General features: G+C 43.4%; 1 protein-coding gene across 1 annotated transcript; it reads left to right on the forward strand.

Annotated features, from left to right (window-relative positions):
• The first annotated feature begins 129 nt into the window (after positions 1 to 129).
• PDIA3 (protein disulfide isomerase family A member 3) lies at positions 130 to 20,336 on the forward strand. Its single transcript, XM_056134456.1, has 13 exons — positions 130 to 443; positions 7,061 to 7,139; positions 9,275 to 9,392; positions 11,902 to 12,009; positions 13,040 to 13,169; positions 14,699 to 14,815; positions 15,097 to 15,222; positions 16,161 to 16,343; positions 16,786 to 16,894; positions 17,953 to 18,081; positions 18,582 to 18,661; positions 19,447 to 19,504; positions 20,067 to 20,336. The coding sequence occupies exons 1-13, from the start codon at positions 277 to 279 to the stop codon at positions 20,178 to 20,180; spliced, it is 1,518 nt and encodes a 505-aa protein (XP_055990431.1). The 5' UTR covers positions 130 to 276; the 3' UTR covers positions 20,181 to 20,336.
• The last annotated feature ends 1,536 nt before the right edge of the window (positions 20,337 to 21,872 follow it).

The following is a 21,872-nucleotide window of genomic DNA, read 5'->3' on the forward strand; positions in this document are numbered from 1 at the left end:
CCCCAGTTCCGGCTCCCAGCCTTGGTCCCGCCCCGCGCTCTCGGCCACTCGTCGGTTACCGCCCGGTCCCGCCCCCCGCCGACGCAGGCGCCGCGCAGCCAATGGGCGGCTGCCACACTGCGGCCCGAGCGCTGGGGGCGGCCACCTCCGGCTGCAGGTCCGCCTGGGCCAGACGCGCGAGCGCAGGCCGTGGGTGCGTGGTCGCTGCCCCGGCTTCCGCAGTCCCCACCGAGCCCCGACCCTCCTGGCCGCCCCCACCCACCGCACCTCGCCGCCATGCGCCTCCGCCGCCGAGCGCTGTTCCCCGGCGTGGCCCTGCTTTTCGCCGCGGCCCGCCTCGTTGCTGCTTCCGACGTGCTGGAACTCACGGACGACAACTTCGAGAGTCGCGTCTCGGACACGGGCTCCGCGGGCCTCATGCTGGTCGAGTTTTTCGCTCCCTGGTGAGGACCACTAAAGCCAGGGCGGGGGAGGGAGGGCCGGGTTGGGCCGGGCCAGGCCGGGGGCGAAGGCCCCGAACGGTTGGGCCTGCGCAGCGCCGGCGTCCGCCACCATTCCGAGGGCTCCGCTGCGGCCGGGGAATAAATCCACCCCCGGGAAGCCTTGGTGCGAGCGCAAAAGTCAGTGCTGGTTTCCCGGGAGTGAGGCCCGAGAAGTAAAAGCTGGGGGCCTCCCTCCCGCAGGGCCACATCCTTTACATTCGTGCTGTTGCGGCACTTTTGGTTTGCAGAGGGTTTAACCTCCCCACCCCCACCCCCTCCGTTCGATTGGTATCATTAGTTTCTCGGTGAGTCAGTGTTAATGTTCTCCATTCTACGCGAAAAGCATCCCCAGGCCTTTTTGCAAGTCTACGTTTTCCCCCAAGAGCGGGGGACCCTTAACCACCCGGGTAGACTTCCTTTCTTCTGGTCCCACGCCTCGAAACCATTGGTTTCCAGCCAAGGTCACCCGGTGGCTGCGGAGTTAGGCATAAGTGCTTTCTTGAAGCATGCAGTTGTATTGTCCATCGCATGTTGCACTTCTCCCTTTACTGATTTCTCAGGCACTAGCAGAATCCTATCAAAAAGAACAGTTGAACAAGAAGAATAACGTCGGAATCTGTCTGCATTGTCAGGTTTAGGAGTTCTTAAAAATGCGGCCCCCTCCCCCAAGACTCCAGTGAAAAAGCGACCAGTATCATAGGAATGCGTCAGGGCGATTTAACTGAATGAGGGTGTGTAAATTCCTTAGGATAGAACTAGAAGTAGCAGCCTGGGTTGGGGGAATAACTTGCCCTGTAAACCAAAGTTTCTTATTCTTAACCATGGCAAAAAGCAAAAAGCTTTTTGCTTGGGACAGCTCTGTGTATCCATGCTAATTACAGAGCTTAATTTTCTCTTGCCTTAGTGACCCTTAATTTAAACCCATTTTGTATTCAAAGTGCCAGTAAAATGGAGTTACTGCTACTCACTGTCTCACTTCTTTCCTCTTCCATGCTACAAAGGCTCATCTGACTTATAGAGGGTTACATTAGAAATCCTGCAGTGATGACTGCTACAAACAGAAGGCAACAAATTGTTTCCAGATTCTTGTGTCTAGGGCATTCTTGGTCTCATAGGTGGTCTACATTCTTTAAGAAACAAATCTTGCCAAAGGTACAATCTTGGTGTTAGATTTGAGGGCATATCACTGCGGTATAACTGGAGCTATATATATATATATATTTTTTTTTTCCTATTGATGTGTTTGAAATTTGTTGCCTCTGCTTCCTTTTAAAAAAAAAAAACGATGTATCCCAGCATGCATCAAACTATCCCCCAAATTGGGTGGATCTCTGCTGTGCTGTCTGCTTTTAATTGGTCTAGAAGGTAAGGCTATTCTCCACAATGCTAGCAGGAAGGATCAGTTTTCTGAGTGAGTAATTTGGAGTCAAGGGTCTGGAGTTTGGTTGAAAAAGTCCTTGTTTCTGCTCATTCAACTTTTTATTAATGCCTCAGTTAATGTTTTCTAATTGCAATGTCCTTTTTGTGCAGATCAGGAGTAACTTCTTTTTCTCATTGGTTTCAGGGTTTTTTTTTTTCCTTTCATTTTGCAAGAGAAAGTGAAAGATTACAGTTGACTTTGTAGACTTTATTGTCATTATGGAATTAATCATTTTTGTATAAGAATTTTTAATTTTCTGGGGGATTTCTCCAGGGAAAAAGGATTTTATTAATAACTTTGTCAAACTATCAAAATGTTTGTAATTTCTGAAATTTTATCGAAAATGGTTAAACTTTAAGTCCTCAACATTCAGTTGTTTGTAGATTTGTATTCTGACCTTTTATACTTCTAGGAAAGAAGTCTTAAATAATACTTGATGCTATATTCTAGAATATGGAAAAACACTAGGGACAGTTTAACATATTCTACCTGGTTCCCCCCCAGTAATCTCTTCAACGCAGATGCTCAAAAATTTCTTCTGAACAAGTAACTGATTGCTTTACTTATATTGGGACCTAATGTTACTATCACTGCTGCTAGTTTTGTATATTCCCATAGGAGGAAAAAACTATCAGTTTTTCTACCACATACTAAAATAGCATTGGCACATTATAGGCATGAAATAATTGTTAGATGAATATATGTTAGGCTTCTTTTAACTTCCTGGTTCATAGAGTCATTTACATATGGGTGGGAGAAAGAAGTGGTTAATTTTAATGATCATCCTCAGACTCTGAGATAGAGAGTCTGGTGAATTTGGAGAACTTTACTCCAGCCTCACTGGTACTCCATTAATAATAGATTCTCTCTCTGCCTTTGATGGTAAGTCTCACTAATGGGCTCAGGCATGCAATGTTTAATTTTTTGTGGGTTTTTTTTTTTGTTTTTTGGTTTTTTTGGTTTGTTTTTGGGATATGGGACATTATGTAGTACCAGGGATGAGTCTGGAGTTCCTTCACGCAAAGCATGTGCTGCAGTCCCTTGAGCTATCTCCCCAGGCTGTGTGGTATGTGATTTTTTTTGTTTTTGTTTTTAATGCTCCATGGATAGATATTATTTATGTGTATCTGGATCGAAACCTACTTATTTAGCATGACTGTACAATTCAGTTGTTTTGGGATTATTAAGGTACTTTTTTACCTTTTGGGAGTGGGCTTCCATGCAGTGCTCAGGTTGCCTGGGTAGGTGATTGCCTGAGGTGTCAATAAAGCCATACATTTTTTTACTTTGTGGTCCACATCTGGCAGTGCTTAGGGCTTACACCTGGCTCTGTGCTCAGATTCTTGGTGGGGCTTCAATGGACCATATATAGTGCTGGGGATGAAACCAGGTTTGATTTTGTGCAGGGTCTTTCCTGCTGTACTATCTCGCTGACCCCAGGTGTCTTTATTATTTTTGGGGAAAGGGGCACACTCAGTGGTGCTCAAGGCTTACTCGAGCTCTGTGCTCAGAGATCACTCCTGTCCTTGTGGAGATGAATAACAGATTGGCCACATGTGAACAAACAAGCTGTTCTGCTATCTCTTAGGTCCCACGTGGCTTTATTTTTCTGTTTTCCTCTTTTCAGTCCTATATTTTTGACTGATATAGTATTAGTATACAAAACAGTATAAAATGTTTCACATGGGGCTGGAGTGATAGTACAGCAAGTAGGGCATTTACCTTGCACGCTGCCTACTCAGGTTCAATTCCCAGCATCCCATATAGTTCCCTGATCACCGCCAGGAGTAATTCCTGAGTGCAAAGCTAGGAGTAATCTCTATGCATCGCTGGATGTGACCCAAAATGATCTACATCTAAGGGGTCCACATCTAAAATAGAGCTTTTTAAACTTTTCACTTACCACCCCTTTATGCCTGAGAAACACAGTGTGGACAAGCGCTGCTGTCACGTTTGATTTTAAATTAAATGTTGGTTGTTGTGCATTAAGAAACCTTTTTACTGTTGCCAGTATTTTTGTGACTCCCACATCCTTTACCCAACCTCATATAGAGTCACTACCCACAGTTTAAAAATCTGGGCTTTTGGACAATACAGTGGGTAGGGCACTTAACTTTGCCTGTGGTCAACCTGGATTTGATCTTTGGCACTCCATATGGTGCCCCCAGCTCACCAAAAGTGATCCCTGAATGTAGAGTCTGTATTGAGTCCCTGAGCAGCAGGGTGTGGAATTACATACAGAAAATATATTTTGTGTACATATGTTTGTATACACTGTATAAGTGGGAAAAAAAAACCTAAGCTCTAAAATGCCCTCTTGTATTCTGTTAATTTTTTAATTTTTGTGATGCGAGACTTGAACCCAGGCCTTACACGTGCAAGATAAGTGCACTGCAGCTGAGCTGGACCTTCCTATTCTTTCCCTTTTGTCCTTTTCCCTTTTTATTTTTTGGTTTTTGGTCCCTGGTTCTGTACTTAGGAACTGTGGTGCTACGCTTCAAATTTGGGTCCTAAATGCAAAGCATGTGCTCTAACCATTGAGTATTTCCTTGGCCTTACTTTTTAAAATTCAGATTTTACTGTCTGTGGGGCAGATTTAGAACTCACCATCTCTGCATATGATTCTTCAGCAACCCGTTGTTTTTTCAAGAGATATTAGACAGCTGGTGCTATCTGTTGATGAAGAGTTTCTCAGGGGGTGGGGGTGGGGGAGCTGAAGCAGTAGTATACTAGGTAGGGCTTTTGCCTTGCACTCAGCCGACCCAGGTTTGATCCCAGGCATCCCATATGGTCCCCCCAAGCAGCACCAGGAGTGGTTCCTGAGCACAGAGCCAGGAGTAATTCCTGAGCATTACTGGGTGTGCCCAAAAACAAAAAACACAAACTTTCTCCCCACGGCTGCAGCTGCTTATAGTTAACCCGTGGGACTATTAAGTCTGGAGGCAGCAGGTGTTTCTGATGGTTCTTTGGGAAATATTCCTTTTGACATTTTTTATCTTCGTTCTTACAGCCAGGTGAAACATGTAGCTGGTTTGCTAAAAATCAGGCTACCATCATAAATATATTCCAATGTTGTTGTGTTGAAACACAACTGATAAAAAACAAGACCTTCAAAAACTGCTCGATCTTGCTTAAAACTTTCCCCACTCAGGATACCTTTATTTTAATTTTTGGTTTTGATTCAGGGCTACAGCCAGGTCTTCTGGTTTTGAGCTCAAGGATCACTCCTAGTTGTGCGCTGGGGGACCATAAGATTTTTGTTGTTGTTTTTTTGTTTGTTTGTTTGTTTGTTTGCTTTTTGAGTCACACCCAGCGATGCACAGTGGTTACTCCTGGCTCTCCACTCAGGAATTACCCCTGGCGGTGCTCAGGGGACCATATGGGATGCTGGGAATCAAACCCGGGTCGGCGGCATGCAAGGCAAACGCCCTACCCGCTGTGCTATTGCTTCAGCCCCCCCATAGGATTTTTTTTGAACCCCACATTCAGCTTAAGAAGATAGGTGCCAGAGTGTATTAAACAAGTGTTATCTGAGCCTCTTTGGTTTCTGGTAAAAGATTCAAAAAATGGAGAAGGGACCAAAGAAAGTACTGTTGCCTTGCATGTGACTGGCCTCAGTTTGAATCCCTGGTACCATGTAGGATGCCCTGAGCACACTGTTCCTCCTGAAAGGAATAGAGAAAATGTACCTGATGGAGATGGGGGGGGGGGGGGGGTTGCTGGAGGCACATCCTGTGATAGTCAGGGCATAATTCTGGGTCTGCACTAAGGAATCATTCCTTGAGGTGCTCAGGGAACCATGTGGGATGCCAGGGATTAAACCTCCATCAGCCATGTGCAAGGCAAGCACCCTACCCACTCTACTATCACTCTGACCTCTTGATGAAGCTTTTTAAAATCAGGGGTTGAAGAGAGGTAATACTGTGAATAATGTGCTTAGCTTGCATGAGGCCGACCCATATTTGGTCCCCGGCATCCCATATAGTAGTCCCTTGAATGCAGAGCCTATGGTAAATCCTGAGCACTGCTAGGTGTGGCCCAAAAGCCATTAAAAAAAAAAAGTAAATATCAGGCCTGGGATCTTTATCTCTTTTAGGGGGTCACATCTAGCAATGCTCAGGGGATTATTCCTGGCTGCTCTGTACTCAGGAATTACTCTTGGTGGTGCTCGGGGTACCATATGGGATTCTGGGGATTGAACCCGGGTCAACCTCATGCGAGGCAAACACCCTACTTGCTATGCTATTGCTCCCACCCAGCCAGGGATCTTTCAATAGTTCAGTCACTATATAGGAACTACAGTGCTGAGACTGGAGAGATAGTATAGCGGAAGGCACTTACTTACCTTGCCCGTGGGTAACCCAGGTTTGATCCCCGACATCCCATATGGTCCCCCAAACACCACTAGGAGTGTTTCTTGTGCACAGAGCCAGGAGTAAGGCCTGAACATTGCTGGGTGTAGTCCAAACACTACTATCCTGCCCTGACTCTAAACAAAATACAAAAACTGCAGTGGTTGTTTCCAAAAGAAAAAGATGTACCTGCCTTTGGGGAGAGCTATCAAAACTGGCCTTATTACTATCATTGCTTCATTTTATCATTAAAGGGTCAAAAGGGCTTGAGTCCCATTCTAGGACTCAGTTGCACTTTTGGTTTGGGAACCACACCCAGCAGTGCTTAGCCTACTACGATGTTGGTACGCAGGGGACCATGTGGTCCAAGGGATCAAACCCAGGCTTTGTGCATGTGAAATGTATGCTCCATACCCTGAACTATCTCTTGGACTTGGACCTTTTAGTAGTTCTTGTAATTGGGAAACATTTCGCTCTGGACTAAGCTAGTCCTATAGAGTCAACCTCAGGCTCGAAATTGTATCTTGACCTTCTGAGAGATTCTAAAGAAAGTTGAGCCAGAGAGTGGGTACAGGGAGTAAGGCGCTTGTTTGGCATGAGTTTCCCCAAGCACCACCAGAAGAAACGCTGAGCACAGAGCCAGGAGTAGCCCCAGAGCACCGCTGGATATGGCCCCAAAACACATTGTGACGCCCAAACCCCCCCCTCCAAATAAAGTTAATGAATTTAAAGGGTTAAATTGAGAGTTTGGCTTTAAGAAAAGAAAAGCAAAACAAAACGTTATATCTATATGACTGTCTATATAGGTGTGGACACTGCAAGAGACTTGCCCCCGAATATGAAGCTGCAGCTACCAGATTAAAAGGAATAGTCCCATTAGCAAAGGTGAGTATAAGTGGGTTGTTCATTAAAGAAAAGGAGTTTTCAGAATGATCTCATATGAGTGAGATCATTGAGCTAGGTAGCCACAAAGGGTCAAAGGCATCACAATGGGAGAACTGATCTATTCAGTTGATTTGGGGGGGTCTTTGAAAGAGAGGGGCATTGAGATTCTTAGGGAAGGGAGGTGGGTGCACTTCTGATGGGTGTGGTATTGAAACGATGTGCATGAGAAACCACCACAGAAGTTCAATTAAAAAGGGGGGGTATGGGGTATTTTAAATGGTAGTTTGGAAAATTAACCTTTTTCTACCCTGAAGGTGCAAAGAACAACACTAGTTCCTCAGCAGAAACCCAAATAAATTTAATTGGGGCTTCAAAGCACTAGAACTAATATACATAGTAATAAAAATTGGGGAGGGCAACGATAATATAGCTGATAAGCCATCTTGTACGTGGCTGACTCAGGTTCAATCCCTGGCACGACATATGGTCCCCCAAACCCTGCCAAGAGTAAGCTCTGAGCACCACTTAGTGGTGGCCCCCTTGCCACTCCCCCCCTCAAAGAAGGGACAGATATGAAAGAAAAGAATAATAAGTAAAAATGGGAGCAGGGGGATAATACAGTGGGTAAGTTGCTTGCTTTGCATGCATCTGACCTGGGTTTGATCAGAACCGACTAGCCACACCGAGCTATTTTCAGAGCTTTCTGCTAGCTCTTTGCTCAGGGATCACTCTGGCCAGGGTTCAGGGGACTACTTAGGATACCAGGGATCAAACCCAGGTCCCATAAGTATAAGACAAGTGCCTTAACCCACTGTGCTGTCTCTGCCTCAAGAGAAATTTATTTCTCGTATTCCTTTTTTTTTTAATGTTCTGAGGTAGAAAAAAGATGAAGATAGTTGCATTTTTTAAAAAGTCAGGGATAAAAGTAAAGGCCAATATTTCCTAAAGTGGGTGATAACACTCTGTGGGGTGGGGGAACTAAAATGATCCAGGGGTTGGTACTAGCTTTGGGTACCATTGGGGGTATCTGTTTGCTTCCTTCAAGTCAAAGGGATGCTGACTGGTTCTTTTTTTGAAAGGGGGTTTAGGCCCAATAAGTTTGGGATGCTCTATTTAGATGTAGAGATCCCAGGGGTAGAATTTAACAGGTGATTTGTGTATAGTATACAACACAAAGGAATCTGAATTTTAAACAACTACATAGATGGTTCTGTCCCAGCTTCAGTTTGCCTTTAAGGTCTAATACTCTAGCGCAGTGATTCCCAGCAGCATTTCTCTACCACGGGGCACATACCAGACTAGTAAGCCTACTGATACTACTGGGGGTGGGAAGACAAGACAAAAACAAGGTTGGAAGGGGGCCACTCCTGGAAAAATTGAGAAAAATTGGCTTCCGTTGCCTGCCTTGGAAGAGTGTTGTGTTCATGAGTCCAAATTCCCATGTCCTCCGTGTACCCATCATGATTCTGAAACTTGGCAACTCAGATTGTCTTAAATCCATGACCCCACGAGCAATTTATGGCCTAACTAAAGCCAGATGCTTATAAGCACCACAAAAGTAGTGTTTTGGGGCTGGAGCGATAGCACAGCAGGTAGGGCGTTTGCCTTGCACGCGGCTGACCTGGGTTTGATTCATAGCATACCATATGGTCCCCCAAGCACCGCCAGGAGTAACCCCTGTGCATTGCCTGGTGTGACCCAAAATGCAAATAAATAAATAAATAAAGGTGGTGTTTCTCAACTAAGACTGTGAACCCGGATGAAGCTGGAGCGATAGTCTAGTGGGTATTTGTCTTAGATGTGGCCGAACTAGGTTTGATCCCTGGCATCCTATAGGGGTCTCTGAGCACTGCCAGAAGTGATCCCTGAGCACTGCCGGGTGGGTACAGCCCCCAAAAATAAGGGAAAAAAAAAGTGTGAGCCAGAAAGCACATGTGCAAGCAACTAAAGAATTGTATATCTCAGTGAGCACTGTGGTAGCAACGAAGGGGAGAGAGGGAAAATACAATATTCTGTGGCAAATAAGTCCAGAATTGCCCCTCTTTTGATTTCACATATCCCAATAATTTGGGAATGTAGGAAGAGCCTGTGGCAGGCTGTTTGCCATCAAGTGGTTTGTGTATTTCCATCTTTAGGTCGATTGTACTGCCAACACAAACACGTGTAATAAATACGGAGTCAGTGGATATCCGACCCTGAAAATATTTAGAGATGGTGAAGAAGCAGGTGCTTATGATGGACCCAGGACTGCAGGTAAGAATCCTTGTTTTACGTTGTGGAAACTAAATTTATGAAGTATCTTGTGGAATAGGGCTGAGCACATGCTTTGTATGCATGAAGTCTGTATTTGATTTCTGGCACCACACAGGCAACATTGGGAGTGACCCCAAAACAACGAGCTGTGAGTAGCCAATAGCACCAACAGGTGTGGCCTCTATTGTCGTGCTTCTTGATTTTGGGGCCACAACTGGTATTGCTTAGGGCTTACTCCTGGCAGGGCACTGGGGAATCTAACCCAGATCAGCCATATCAAGGCAAGAGCATTATGCCCTGTTCCAACCCTAATTTTTTTTTTCTCCTTTAAGAGGTCAGTTTGGGGGCTGGGGCGATAGCACAGCGGGTAGGGCGTTTGCCTTGCATGCGGCCAACACTGGTTTGAATCCCAGCATCCCATATGGTCCCCTGAGCACCGCCAGGAGTAATTCCTGAGTGAAGAGCCAGGAGTAACCCCTGTGCATCGTCAGGTGTGACTCAAAAAGAAGGAAAAAAAAAAGGTCAGTTTAGTTGGTAGCTAGCTAACAAAATCCTCTAAGTGAACAAATTAAGACAGAAAATACTCGAACTTGAGTAGTAATGTGAACTGAGCATGTTTTAAAAGTGACACATTTGGGGCTGGGGCAATAGCACAGCGGGTAGGGCATTTGCCTTGTACGCTGCCGATCCAGGTTCAATTCCCAGCATCCCATATGGTCCCCTGAGCACCGCTAGGAGTGATTCCTGACTGCATGAACCAGGAGTAACTCCTGTGCATCGCCTGGTGTGACCCAAAAAAACCAAAAAGAAAAAAATAGTGACACATATAATTGAGGTTTTATTAACTCTGTGAGATACCATTCTGTTTATAAGAAGTGCTTGGTGTTATTTAATATTCTGCAAGTGGGAAGGAGTGTTCTGCCACATGCAGTAGGCTTTTCTTCCTGGATTTGTGCTCAAGAGTGACCTCTGGTGGGGTTAGGAGGCGAGGCAACTAACTGCCTTACCTTGTGTACAATATGTGTATCCTCTGTGTTTAGTATTTATTTATAGATAAAAGACTCAGGGTTCAGGCCAGAGAAGTAGTGCATAGTTTAAGGTATATGTAGCCAAAAGAACTGAAAATAGGCTATATGCTCAGCAGGCTGGAGCAATGCTTCATCTAGGTTCAGTCAACACCACACAGTCCTCCAAGCACCAAACTGGGAGCATTGGTGGATATAGCCCCCAAAATTTGAAAGCAGTTATTGAAATCTTTGTATACCCTTACTTATAACTACATAATTCACAGTAGCAAAAAATGATAGAAGCAGACCAAGTCTCCATCAATTTATATGGCAATATCACCGTCCTCCCGTTATTCATAGATTTGCTCAAGCGGGCCCAGTAACATCTCCATCATGAGACTTGTTATTGTGTTTGGCATATCGAATACATCACGGGTAGCTTGCCAGGCTTTGCCGTGTGGGCGAGATACTCTCGGTAGCTTTCCAGGCTCTCCGAGAGGGGCTGAGGAATTGAACCTGGCTTGGCCAGGCCAGCTGCACGCAAGGCAAATGCCCTACCACTGTGCTATTGCTCCAGCCCATATGGCAATATCTGAAATGTAATATATACAAAGGAATATTCAACCTTTAAAAAATAAGCCCTGAAGAAGCAATGGGGGCAGGGATCAAGGGAATTCAGCTACATTGATGGTAGTGCTAACTATCCAGACCACAGAGTTAGCAACACTGAAATCACTGAAATCACGAGTCCCAAACTTGAATAAACAAATTTGAAAGATGCCTCTCGAGATGGAAGGCTGGGGTGGGGTTGGAGGTAAGAGAGGGAACCTGGAAACACTGGTGGAGGGAAGGGACATTGGTGGTGGCATTAGTGATGGAATATTGTGTGTTAAAAACCCAAAGTGCTGGAGCGGAAGTTTTACATGCAGGAGTTAATTTCCAGAACCACATGCTCCCCTGAGCTATGCTCAGGAGTGACCCCTAAAACTGTGGCTCAAATACCGAAGGGGGAAAAGCAAAAGAAATGAATTTTTCCATTGACCCTGTGATGTGCATCCAGGAACTTACCATACAGATAAACTCTTCTGTGTACATTGACAGTAATACAACATTGTTTATTGCAGAAGTGTTTGTAACAGTGTATTTCAAACAGAAACTTGAAGTGTTTTGTGACTGGGTGATACATTATGGCACATTCATGTAGTGAATCACCATGGAGTTATAAAAAAGTAAGAGGTCGGTGCTGGATTGCTGACTAAAAAGGCTAGCACACTTTTTTTGCATCCTGGAGCCTTGTGTTTGATCCCTAACATACCACGGTCCCCTTTCTGTACCAGTACCACCCCTGGGTGTGTCCCCAAAACCAAAACCATTTAGAACATTAAAAACTATATTTAGGTTACCACTTATGTGTATATGTCTGAATTTTTTTACTTTTGTTAAATGTTTATTCTTTTAGATTTATATAAAATATGTATTGATATGTTATTTCCTCTTTCAAGATGGAATTGTCAGCCATTTGAAGAAGCAGGCAGGACCAGCTTCAGTACCTCTCAAGACTGAAGAAGAATTTGAGAAATTCATTGGTGACAAAGATGCTTCTGTTGTGGGTAAGTAAGAAATACTTTATTATGCCACAAAATTATCTTGATCTCAGAAATCTTTGAGTAACAACAAAGCAAAAGGCAGTTTAGGGGGCCAGAGAGATGCCCAAAGAATTGGAATGTATGTTTTACATGTGGGAGCTCCATAATTACACTTCATGGTCTTACAAGCACTACTGAGTTCCCCACTTTTAGCTGCACAAAAACAAAAACAGAACTCCGTTCTGGTTCAAAACAGGTTAGGAAGGTTCACGGTAGTTTCGGAAGATTCTGTCTTTGACCTGGTTTTGTATTCTTAATAGATTCTTATGTATTCTTAAAGATTCAGTGTCAGTTGAATGTGCTGTGGAGGAATAGCTTCAGTTTTTCTCTGTGGTCTATCCTCAAGGTCCCCTGAGCTTTTCTATTACTTCTTAAACCCTGAATATTTACTCAAAACAAGAGGGTAGTTAGGACTGGGAAAAAAGGATAGATACCGAGAAATAGTTACGCCAGGGATCCAGCCAGGGTTGGTCTCATGCAAGGCAAGTACCGACTCACTCCTATCTCTGCAGCTCCACTCTGCTTTTTGAGCTCTCCCTGGCCCTCAGTCACTTCCTATAGCCTGGATTTTACTGACCATATTTTGTTCAAGTTAACTATAAACATATTAAACCATTATGTTTAAGTCACTTTTCTAGATCTTAAGTTCTTAATACAAGTTAAAAATAAAAAAAGATGTTTACTTCTTTTTTTGTTTTTGTTTGTTTTTTTTGTTTTATCTTAGTGACTTATTTAATCCTCTGTAGAATTGACTATCTTAAGTTGCCCCCATTTAGGGTCCTGTAGTGCCTGGGCAGCTCTGACATTGCACCATTTTCCCTGCTTCCATCTTAATATTTTGTCGATATTCTGGGTTACGCATGACAATGCAGTCACTTGCTTGGGCCCGCTCGAGCAAATCTGTAATAGAATAAATGCTAAAAATAGAATTTAGAAGTTTTAGGTCTCAATACTTTTTTCTTCATCATATTTGATTTTTTTTTAATCAAAATAGGCTTTTTCAAGGATTTATTCAGTGAAGCACATGCTGAGTTTCTGAAAGCAGCCAGCAATTTGAGAGATAACTACCGATTTGCACACACCAATGTTGAGTCTCTGGTGAACAAGTATGATGATGATGGAGAGTAAGTAACAGATAAGTTCCCTTGTAAATTTCTTGACCATGTGCTGTAGTATAAACTGATGAGCTTTATGTCTTTTTATAAAAGGTCTAGTGAGTAATTGCTAGGTATTAAACTAAGTGCTAGAAATTATTACTATCTTTCAGAGATAGCTTCTTGGCAGAGATAGTAAAAATAGGCAGAGATAGTAAATAGACATAAAAATATGTGTAGAGGTCGGAGCGATAATATAGCAGGTAGGGCATTTTACTTGCATGTGGATCACCCGGGTTCGATCCCAGACGTCCCATATGTCCATATGGTCCCCTGAGCACTGTCAGGAGTAATTCCTGAGAATGGCTGAGTGTGACCCAAAAAGAAACAGAAACAACAACTCTCTGTGTGTGTGTGTGTGTGTGTGTGTGTGTGTGTGTGTGTGTGTTTAAATGTAAAGGGGCTGGAGAGATAGTAGAGTGTCTGGAGCTGTTGCCTTGCATGTGGCCAACCTGAGTTCAATCCCCCATGGCCTCTATGGTCCCCTGAGCACTGCCAGGAGTAATTTCCTGAGCGCAGAGCCAGGAGTAACCCATGAGCAGTGCCAGGTGTGGCCCCCAAAACAAAACAAAAAAAATGTCTAGGGGCTGGAATGATAGAACAGTGAATAGGGCACTTGTCTTGCATGCGACTCACACAGTTTGTTCCCTGGCACCCAGTGTGGTCCCCAAGCCCTGCCCAAGTAGTGATCCCTGAGAACAGCCAGATGCAACACAAAAACAAATCAAGTATGTGTGTAAGTATATGTTTGTGTGTGATGGGCCAAAGAGATAGTATAGTTGGCAAGAGGTTTACATTGCAAATTTGCTCCTAAGTCACAAGTTCATGTCTAGTACCAGTTTTTCAAGAACTAGTCTTAACTGCATATGCTACTCACTGTGTATGTACTTTTACACACATGTGCATACATTTGGATATTCATTTGCATGCAAGGTAATACCTCTACTGCTGAGCTATACTGTTCCCTAACCACCAATATCTTTTATATACTCAGCCTCAGTGCTCATGCACATTTTGGCTGTACTATGGTCCTGAATGAGTCCTTTGGGATCAGAGAGATAGAACAGTGGGTAAGGTGCTTTCCTTGCATGCATTCGACCTTAGTTTGAGCCCCGGGACCATGGCACCTTCTATGGCCCCCCGTGGCACCTTATATGGCCCCCCAACCCCCTCCTGGAGTGATCTCTGAGTACAGAATCAGGAGAAACCCTGGGTACCATCAGAAAACAAGCAAAAAGTGGCAGCAAGATTAATTTGAGTTTTGTAAAGAAGATGTGATGGGGACAAAGTGATAGTACAGTGGATAGGGCATTTGCCTTGCTCAGAGCTGATCTGGGTTCAGTCCCCAACACCCCATATCTTGAGCCTCGTCAGGAGTGACTGCTGATTGCAGGACCAGGTGTAGCCCCTGAGCACCGCTGGATGTTGACCCCAAACAGAAACAAACACAAGCAAAAGATGGGACACAGTTCTGCTGGTAACCTTTTTTTTTTTTTAAGGGGGATTACCTTGTTTCGTCCTTCACATCTGACTAATAAGTTTGAGGACAAGTCTGTGGCATATTCAGAACAGAAAATGACCAGTGGCAAGATTAAAAAATTTATCCAGGAAAACATGTGAGTACCTCATGTTGGAGAATTCTTTGGTTTGCTTACCTCATTTATTAAACATAGACATGTTTTAGATTAAGAGGGACTGTAATGACAATAGCTGAGGTTACTAGTAAATGAGTAATGTGTGGGCCCTAGAGTACTTGTAGTGATCATTATAAGTGTATTATTCAGTACTTATCCTGGATGCTTGAAAATTTCATTCTGTTGAAAGTGTTATCAGTTTGACAATTCTATAATAGACTTGTAAGCTTATTCAAACTTGATAATGTATTATTTCATTTTAGTTTTGGTATCTGCCCTCACATGACAGAAGAAAATAAAGATTTGATACAGGGCAAGGATTTACTTATGGCTTACTATGATGTGGACTATGAAAAGAATGCTAAAGGTTCCAACTACTGGAGAAACAGGTAATGAATTGCCCCTCTTTTTGTAAACAACCTTTACTTTTACCTGATGTGATATGTGTGAATAGTTCTCCTTAACTGTTCTGTTAGCATCTGTTGTGTGAAAATAAGAATGGGGCTGGAGAGATAATATAAACAGGCAGGACTTCTGCCTTGCATGTGGCAGACCTGGGCTTGATTTCCTAGTACCCTGTATGGTCCCCAAAGCCCCATGAGGAGTGACCCCTGAATGCAGAGGAAAGAGGAAGCTAGCCCTGAGCACTACCTGGTTTGGCAAAGGCAAAAAGAAAAGGAAAGAAAACAGAGTTCAGAGAGATAGTGTGGTGCATAGGACATTTATTTGCCTTACACATGGCAATCTAGGTTTGATCCCTAGGTCCCCATATGGTCTCCCAAGTCTGCCAGAAGTGATCCCTGAGCACCATTGGGTATGACCAAAAGGAAAAAATCAAAGAAGAATGGAAATAGTTTGCTCTAGAAAAATACCTTAATGACAGATGAAATTAACTATATCTAAAGTGTATGAACTTTCTCCATAGATTTTCCTTTGCATTGTCACATAGCTTATTACTACTTTCCAAATCTGAAAGGAGAAAAAAAAATAGGGGCAGTGTAGAGCCGGAGAGATACTCAGAGGGGGGAGTGAGTGTTTTCATGTAGCACCACATGCACGTGGTCCCCAGCACCATGCTGGGAATAGCCCCTGAATCCTACCAGTGTGGTCCCAAAATGAGATGATAGGCCACTGTGATCTAAAGCGTCATGCCTACTGCATATGCTATACCATGAGCCCTTGTCAGTGCCCAGGAACACCAGTTTGGACTGATTCTATTGAACTACATAGACTGCAAAACAATCTTTACTTTCTCTTTGCTTTGTTGTTTAGAAAAGTACTTTACCACCCTTGTCTGGTCCTGACATGAACGCTTTGATTTTCACAGAGTAATGATGGTGGCAAAGAAATTCCTGGATGCTGGAAAGAAGCTCAGCTATGCTATAGCCAGCCGCAAAGCCTTTAGCCATGAACTTTCTGATTTTGGCTTGGAAAGCACTACTGGAGAGATCCCTGTTGTTGCTATCAGAACCGCGAAAGGAGAGAAGTTTGTCATGCAGGAAGAATTCTCGTGAGTTTGGAATTATTTCTTTTTCTATGACTGTAGAAATAGTAGGGAACATTGAACTCTTGGAGGTGGATATAATTTCAGACCAATCCAACCCCCTCCCACTCCTACAAATATTTTGTTGGAAAACTCCATTGAACTAAAGTTAAATTCAGGTGCTTGGAAGGATCCTCAGGCCCCAGATATTTTTGACCTTCACCTTCTGAAACATTAGAAGATAAAGAGGAGAAAAATTTCCTGTGAGCCGGTCAATAAAATAAGATACAGTAAATAGGCACTATTCTCCAGAGGAACAAAATAGTACCTGATTTGTGTGCAGAGATGAAATTTTCAGACAAGTAATACTTTATTGGCACAGAGAACACACAAAATATAAGAGGTGGTTATAATCTAAGAAATTGCAGTAGGGAATAAATGAACAAACCTGACACCTTTTTGTGTACAGACGTGATGGCAAGGCTCTTGAGAGATTTCTGCAGGATTACTTTGATGGCAACCTAAAAAGATACCTGAAGTCTGAGCCCATCCCAGAGAGCAATGATGGACCTGTCAAGGTGAGGCTAATGGACTTTTAGAACTGCATCCTCTATTTCTTCTTCTTGGTTTTCTTTAGTTATAGTGTATTGTCTCTTAGTTTGTTTGTTTGTTTTTGGATCACACTGAACGGTGGTCAGGCTACTCCTGGCAGTGCTTGGGGGCCCATGACAGGTATCTGACCCAGATAACCTGCAGGCAGGACATGTGCTCTAGCCCATCGAGCTGTCTTTCTGACCCTTTCCTTATTTCTTTATTCCAAAAATAAACGAAGGTAGGGTCTAAATAAAAACTTTCTTGACTGGTTTTGTTTATCCTCCGCTCCCTGGGTCATGAATAAGCATTGCCAGTGCTCATGATACTTAATTAGAGCCAGGTTATTTTTTTGGAATAGAGCAAGCTAAACTCTTAGAATAGTTTGTTTTTGGATTCGAGCTATAGTATAGTAGGTAGGGCATTTGCATTGCATGTGGTAAAACAGGGTTTATTACCTGGCACCACATACGATCCCCCGAGCTCTGACAGGAGTAATTCCTGAGTGCAGAGCCAGGAGTGTAACCCCTGAGCATTGCTGGGTACTTTCCCTACATCCCCCACCAAAAACCAAAAATCATCCCAATAGCTTGTTTTGTTCTGCTTTTTAGAAATGGTGGGGATTACTAGGCCATACCTGGTAGTTCTGTGCTCAGGAATGATTCTCTGGATTCTCAAGAAGCCATCTGCAGTGCATGGATCAAACCCAAGTCAGATGCATGCAGGATCAATGCCTTACCCCTTGTACTCTCACCAGCCCCAAGAATAGTTTTCATTTTGTTTTTGTTTAATTGTTGCTGGTGGCCCGGAGAGACAGCAGTGGCTGACCCCAGGATGATACTACTGGGTGTGGCCCAACCTCCTCTCCCATCTCCCTAAAAATACAAGCTTTTTATTTTTTAAATAGTTGTTCTGAGGGACAGGGAAATTAATTCAGATCATAGAACACATATCAAGTTTGGAAGGGTTGGGTCCAGAAGCAAATGTAGCTCATGAGTTCATTCTTAAGCATGCTTAGTGACTAAAGAAATTTCTGTTTTTCTAGGTTGTGGTAGCAGAGAATTTTGATGAAATAGTGAATAATGAAAAGAAAGATGTACTGATTGAATTTTATGCTCCTTGGTGTGGACACTGTAAGAATCTGGAACCCAAGTATAAAGAACTGGGGGAGAAGGTAAGTATAAACCATATTGAGAAAATGATATGCTCAGTTAGCATTGAGCAGTTACTCTAATTAGCTATGAGTTAATGACAAGTTTTTTTTCACAGCTCTCTCCTAACTGCCCTCTAGTGCCCTTAGGCTGTGCGCCTCCTCAGACACCTGCTGACAGGGAAGTTTGATCAGCTGTAGATGACAGTAAAAGTAACCAGCAGCTTCTTAGTTTTGATCAGTTTGTGTGTTTATTTTAAAATGCTTTGCAATAAGACATTGTTTAATTTATTGAACCAGGAAAATTTGACAGTAGCTGTATATAGACTTAATAAGTAGGAACTGAGAAAGTAAAAAAGAGAGACTTAAGGAAGGTTAGAGACTGTATGTGAATATCACTGATCATCTGCAAAGCAAGTTATCCAGGTGTATCTGAAGAATGAGATTAAGTCCTGAATTGACCTAAATGTCCACGCTCACGCTTTGAACATTGAAACTTAAAGGTGTAACCTTTTTAATTACAGCTCAGTAAAGATCCCAATATTGTCATAGCCAAAATGGATGCCACAGCCAATGATGTGCCTTCTCCATATGAAGTCAGAGGGTATGTAGATCAAAAACTCAAAAAAGCGCCTGTGCAGTTGGGAAGGAAAAGTAGACTTGTAGAACATTTCATCATTCAACCTGGTTATGGGGTGGAAAAAGCAGAGCCTTTGTTCGGGAGTCATGCTATCCCTGGAGATCTTCGTCCTGGCTTCGAGGTCTGGAGCGTGGGCCCACATAACTGCCATGAATTTTGAGAGCTCTCAGATTGCTGAGGGTTTTTTTGTTTTGTTTTGTTTTTCTCTTTTTGGGTCACACCCAGCGATGCACAGGGGTTACTCCTGGCTCTGTATTCAGGAGTTACTCCTGGCGGTGCTCGGGGGGCCATATGGGATGTTGGGAATCAAACCCGGGTCGGCTGCGTGCAAGGCAAACGCCCTACCCGCTGTGCTATCGCTCCAGCCCAGATTGCTGAGTTTTTTAAGAGGATGAAAATTTTGCCACATTAGAGAAAAAAAAGTATCTGGCCAAATTGGGGGGGGGGTTGTTGGGGAGGGCACATCAGTGTTGGGTGCCACACCCAGCAGTGCTCAGGGTTAGTTACTCCTGGCTCTCCACTAGGAATCACTCCTGGTAGTGCTCAGGGAGTCATATGGGATGCTGGGGATCAAACCCAGATCAGCCAACATGCAAAGCAAGTGTCCTACCTGCTGTACTATCGCTCCAGCCTAGTCTGGTCAAAGTAGAAATCAGGAAAAGTTATTGCCAGAAACAGCTACTGAGGAAGTATTTGTGACAGTTAATATGGAACCTAAAGTTTGCTTCTTTTTTTTCCCCCTTTGCCAGTTTTCCTACTATCTACTTCTCTCCAGCCAACAAGAAGCTAAGTCCAAAGAAATATGAAGTAAGTGCCTTGCCTCATCTATACACACACAAATATATTCAATTCTTTAATTACACTTAACAAGGAATTTTTCTGGTGCCAGGGGTAGGACTCACTAGGCAGGTCTGAGGCTTGCAAGGTGTATGCACTGTGTCACTGAGCCCGATCCCCAGCCCTAACTAGAAACTTCTGTTTTAAGGTTCTACTCAAAGGTTTTGAGGGCTGCTCCTGTCTCAAAGCTCAGTGGTTCCAGGGGTGAAATCCAGGGCTTCTCCATGCAAATCATGCACTTTGACCTATCTCCCCACCCCAACACTTTAAACTCTTAGTCAAAATAAGTAATTGCGAATGTGTCCTTGTTTTGTTTCATGTCTTTACTTATGCCCAGTAGTACTTACTTGGGTTATTTCTGGCTCTGCTCAGGGGACCGTGTGTGGTACCAGAGTTGGCCGTATGCAGTACCTCCTGTTCCTCAAGCCCAACTGTTACTGTGGTTTTACAAACTCAAAAATCCTCCTACTGGAAGGGAAAACCTAGAGGATTTTATAGAATTGATTTTTCAAAGCAATCTTTCTATTTTTAGGGTGGACGTGAGTTAAATGATTTTATTAGCTACCTACAGCGAGAGGCTACAAACACCCCTATAATTCAAGAAGAAAAACCTAAGAAGAAGAAGAAGGCACAGGAGGATCTCTAAAGCATCAGCCAAATATACCACTTTGTTAAAAAAGGACTCTTCCACCAGAGATGGGAAACCATTGGGGAGGACGGGACCCATATGGGTTTATTACCTCTCATCCCTGAGAGAACAGAATGGATGTAATCTGAATCCTGTTAAATTTTCTCTAAACTATTTCTTAGCTGCACTGTTTATGGAAATACCAGGACCAGTTTATGTTTTTGGTTTGGGGGGAAAATTATTTGTGTTGGGGGAGGGAATGTTGTGGGGGTGGGGGAAATTGAGTTGGGGGGGTTATTTTCTAATTTTTTTTGTACATTTGGAACAGTGACAATAAATGAGCCCCCTTTAAACTGTTTTTTTTTTTTTACCCCCCTGAGGATGGGGAACCAAAGGTTCTCTAGATCAGCGTTGTGCAGCAGAACTTTCTGCACTAACGGAAATGTCTGTAAATTCTCATTGTCCAGTACACATACTATTAAATATGTGAAACGTAGCTAATAACTTTTTTTTTTTTTTTGGAGGGGCAGATTTCGGAACACACCTGGCAGTGCTCAGGGGTTACTCCTAACTCTGGACTCAGGAGTGACATTTGGCTATGCTCAGGGGACCACATGTGGTACCAGGGATTTGAACCAGGGATGTGACCACTGTATCCACATGCAGGGCATGTGCCTTATCTCCTGTACTATCTCTCTGACCCTTGTAACTATTCGAGACTTACATTAAATAACCTTAATGCCCCTAAGCCTCCTAAACCAGCTCATGAGACCCCTGTGTCAGGTTATATAACAATGTGGAGGTCGTGAAAATTTGGCAGCAGTAACTGGTTTCTGAATTCATAGTAACCAAAAATTAAGTCAGAATCAACCATGTTAGGAGACTGGAGAGATAGTATAGAGGGTAGAGCACATGCTTTACATGCAGTCAACCTGGGTTCAATCCTGGCCACCCCCATATGGCGCTCTAAGCATCTCTAGGAGTGATCCTTGAGCACAATGTAGGAGTAATCCCTGAGTGTAGCTGGGTACCCCCCAAAACTAAAAAAAAAATGTTAATCTAAGGTGTTTCTGGCAGTGCTCCCCTTTTTCCATTTCTCAGGCAAAAAGAGATTGAGTGGGGAAAGTTTTAAGAAGTCCTGGTTTAATGTTAAGCCTGTATAGTGTATACCACATAACTGGGTCCGTATTTTCTGTAAATACTGTCTGAATTCCAGCTCTTCCCTAATTGTTTTTATTTTGTTTGAGGGCCACTCCCAGTGATGCTCAGGGGTTATTCCTGACTCTGCACTCAGGAATTACCCCTGGTGATATTCAGGGGACCATATAGGATTGAACCTGGGGCGGCTATGTGCAAAGCAAGCATCCTATCTGCTGTATTATTGATCAGCCCCACTTTTCTAATGTTTATTGTCAATATAAACTAATAGTTAACAGATTAAAGAGCCTTTCTTTTGGGCTCTGTTTCTGACCCTGACCATGACATAAATAAGGTTGGTTGCAATTTATCTCTGCCTTGCAGCTGAGCATGCTTATTTCTCCTAAGGGCTGTTCTCTGCCCATAAATACCCTATATGGGTGTGGCATCAAGCTGGAGTTCTAAGTTGTCCAACGAATTGTTTATACTGCTAAATGCTGCTCTCTTGCCCCAAAAGCACAATGTTTGTCCCATTATCCTTCCTCTTCAGTGGAGCTGTGAATGGTAGTGTTG

This window comes from Sorex fumeus, unplaced genomic scaffold, assembly GCF_029834395.1.
Source record: "Sorex fumeus unplaced genomic scaffold, SorFum_2.1 ptg000098l, whole genome shotgun sequence".
In the NCBI taxonomy this organism is placed as follows: Eukaryota; Metazoa; Chordata; class Mammalia; order Eulipotyphla; family Soricidae; genus Sorex; species Sorex fumeus.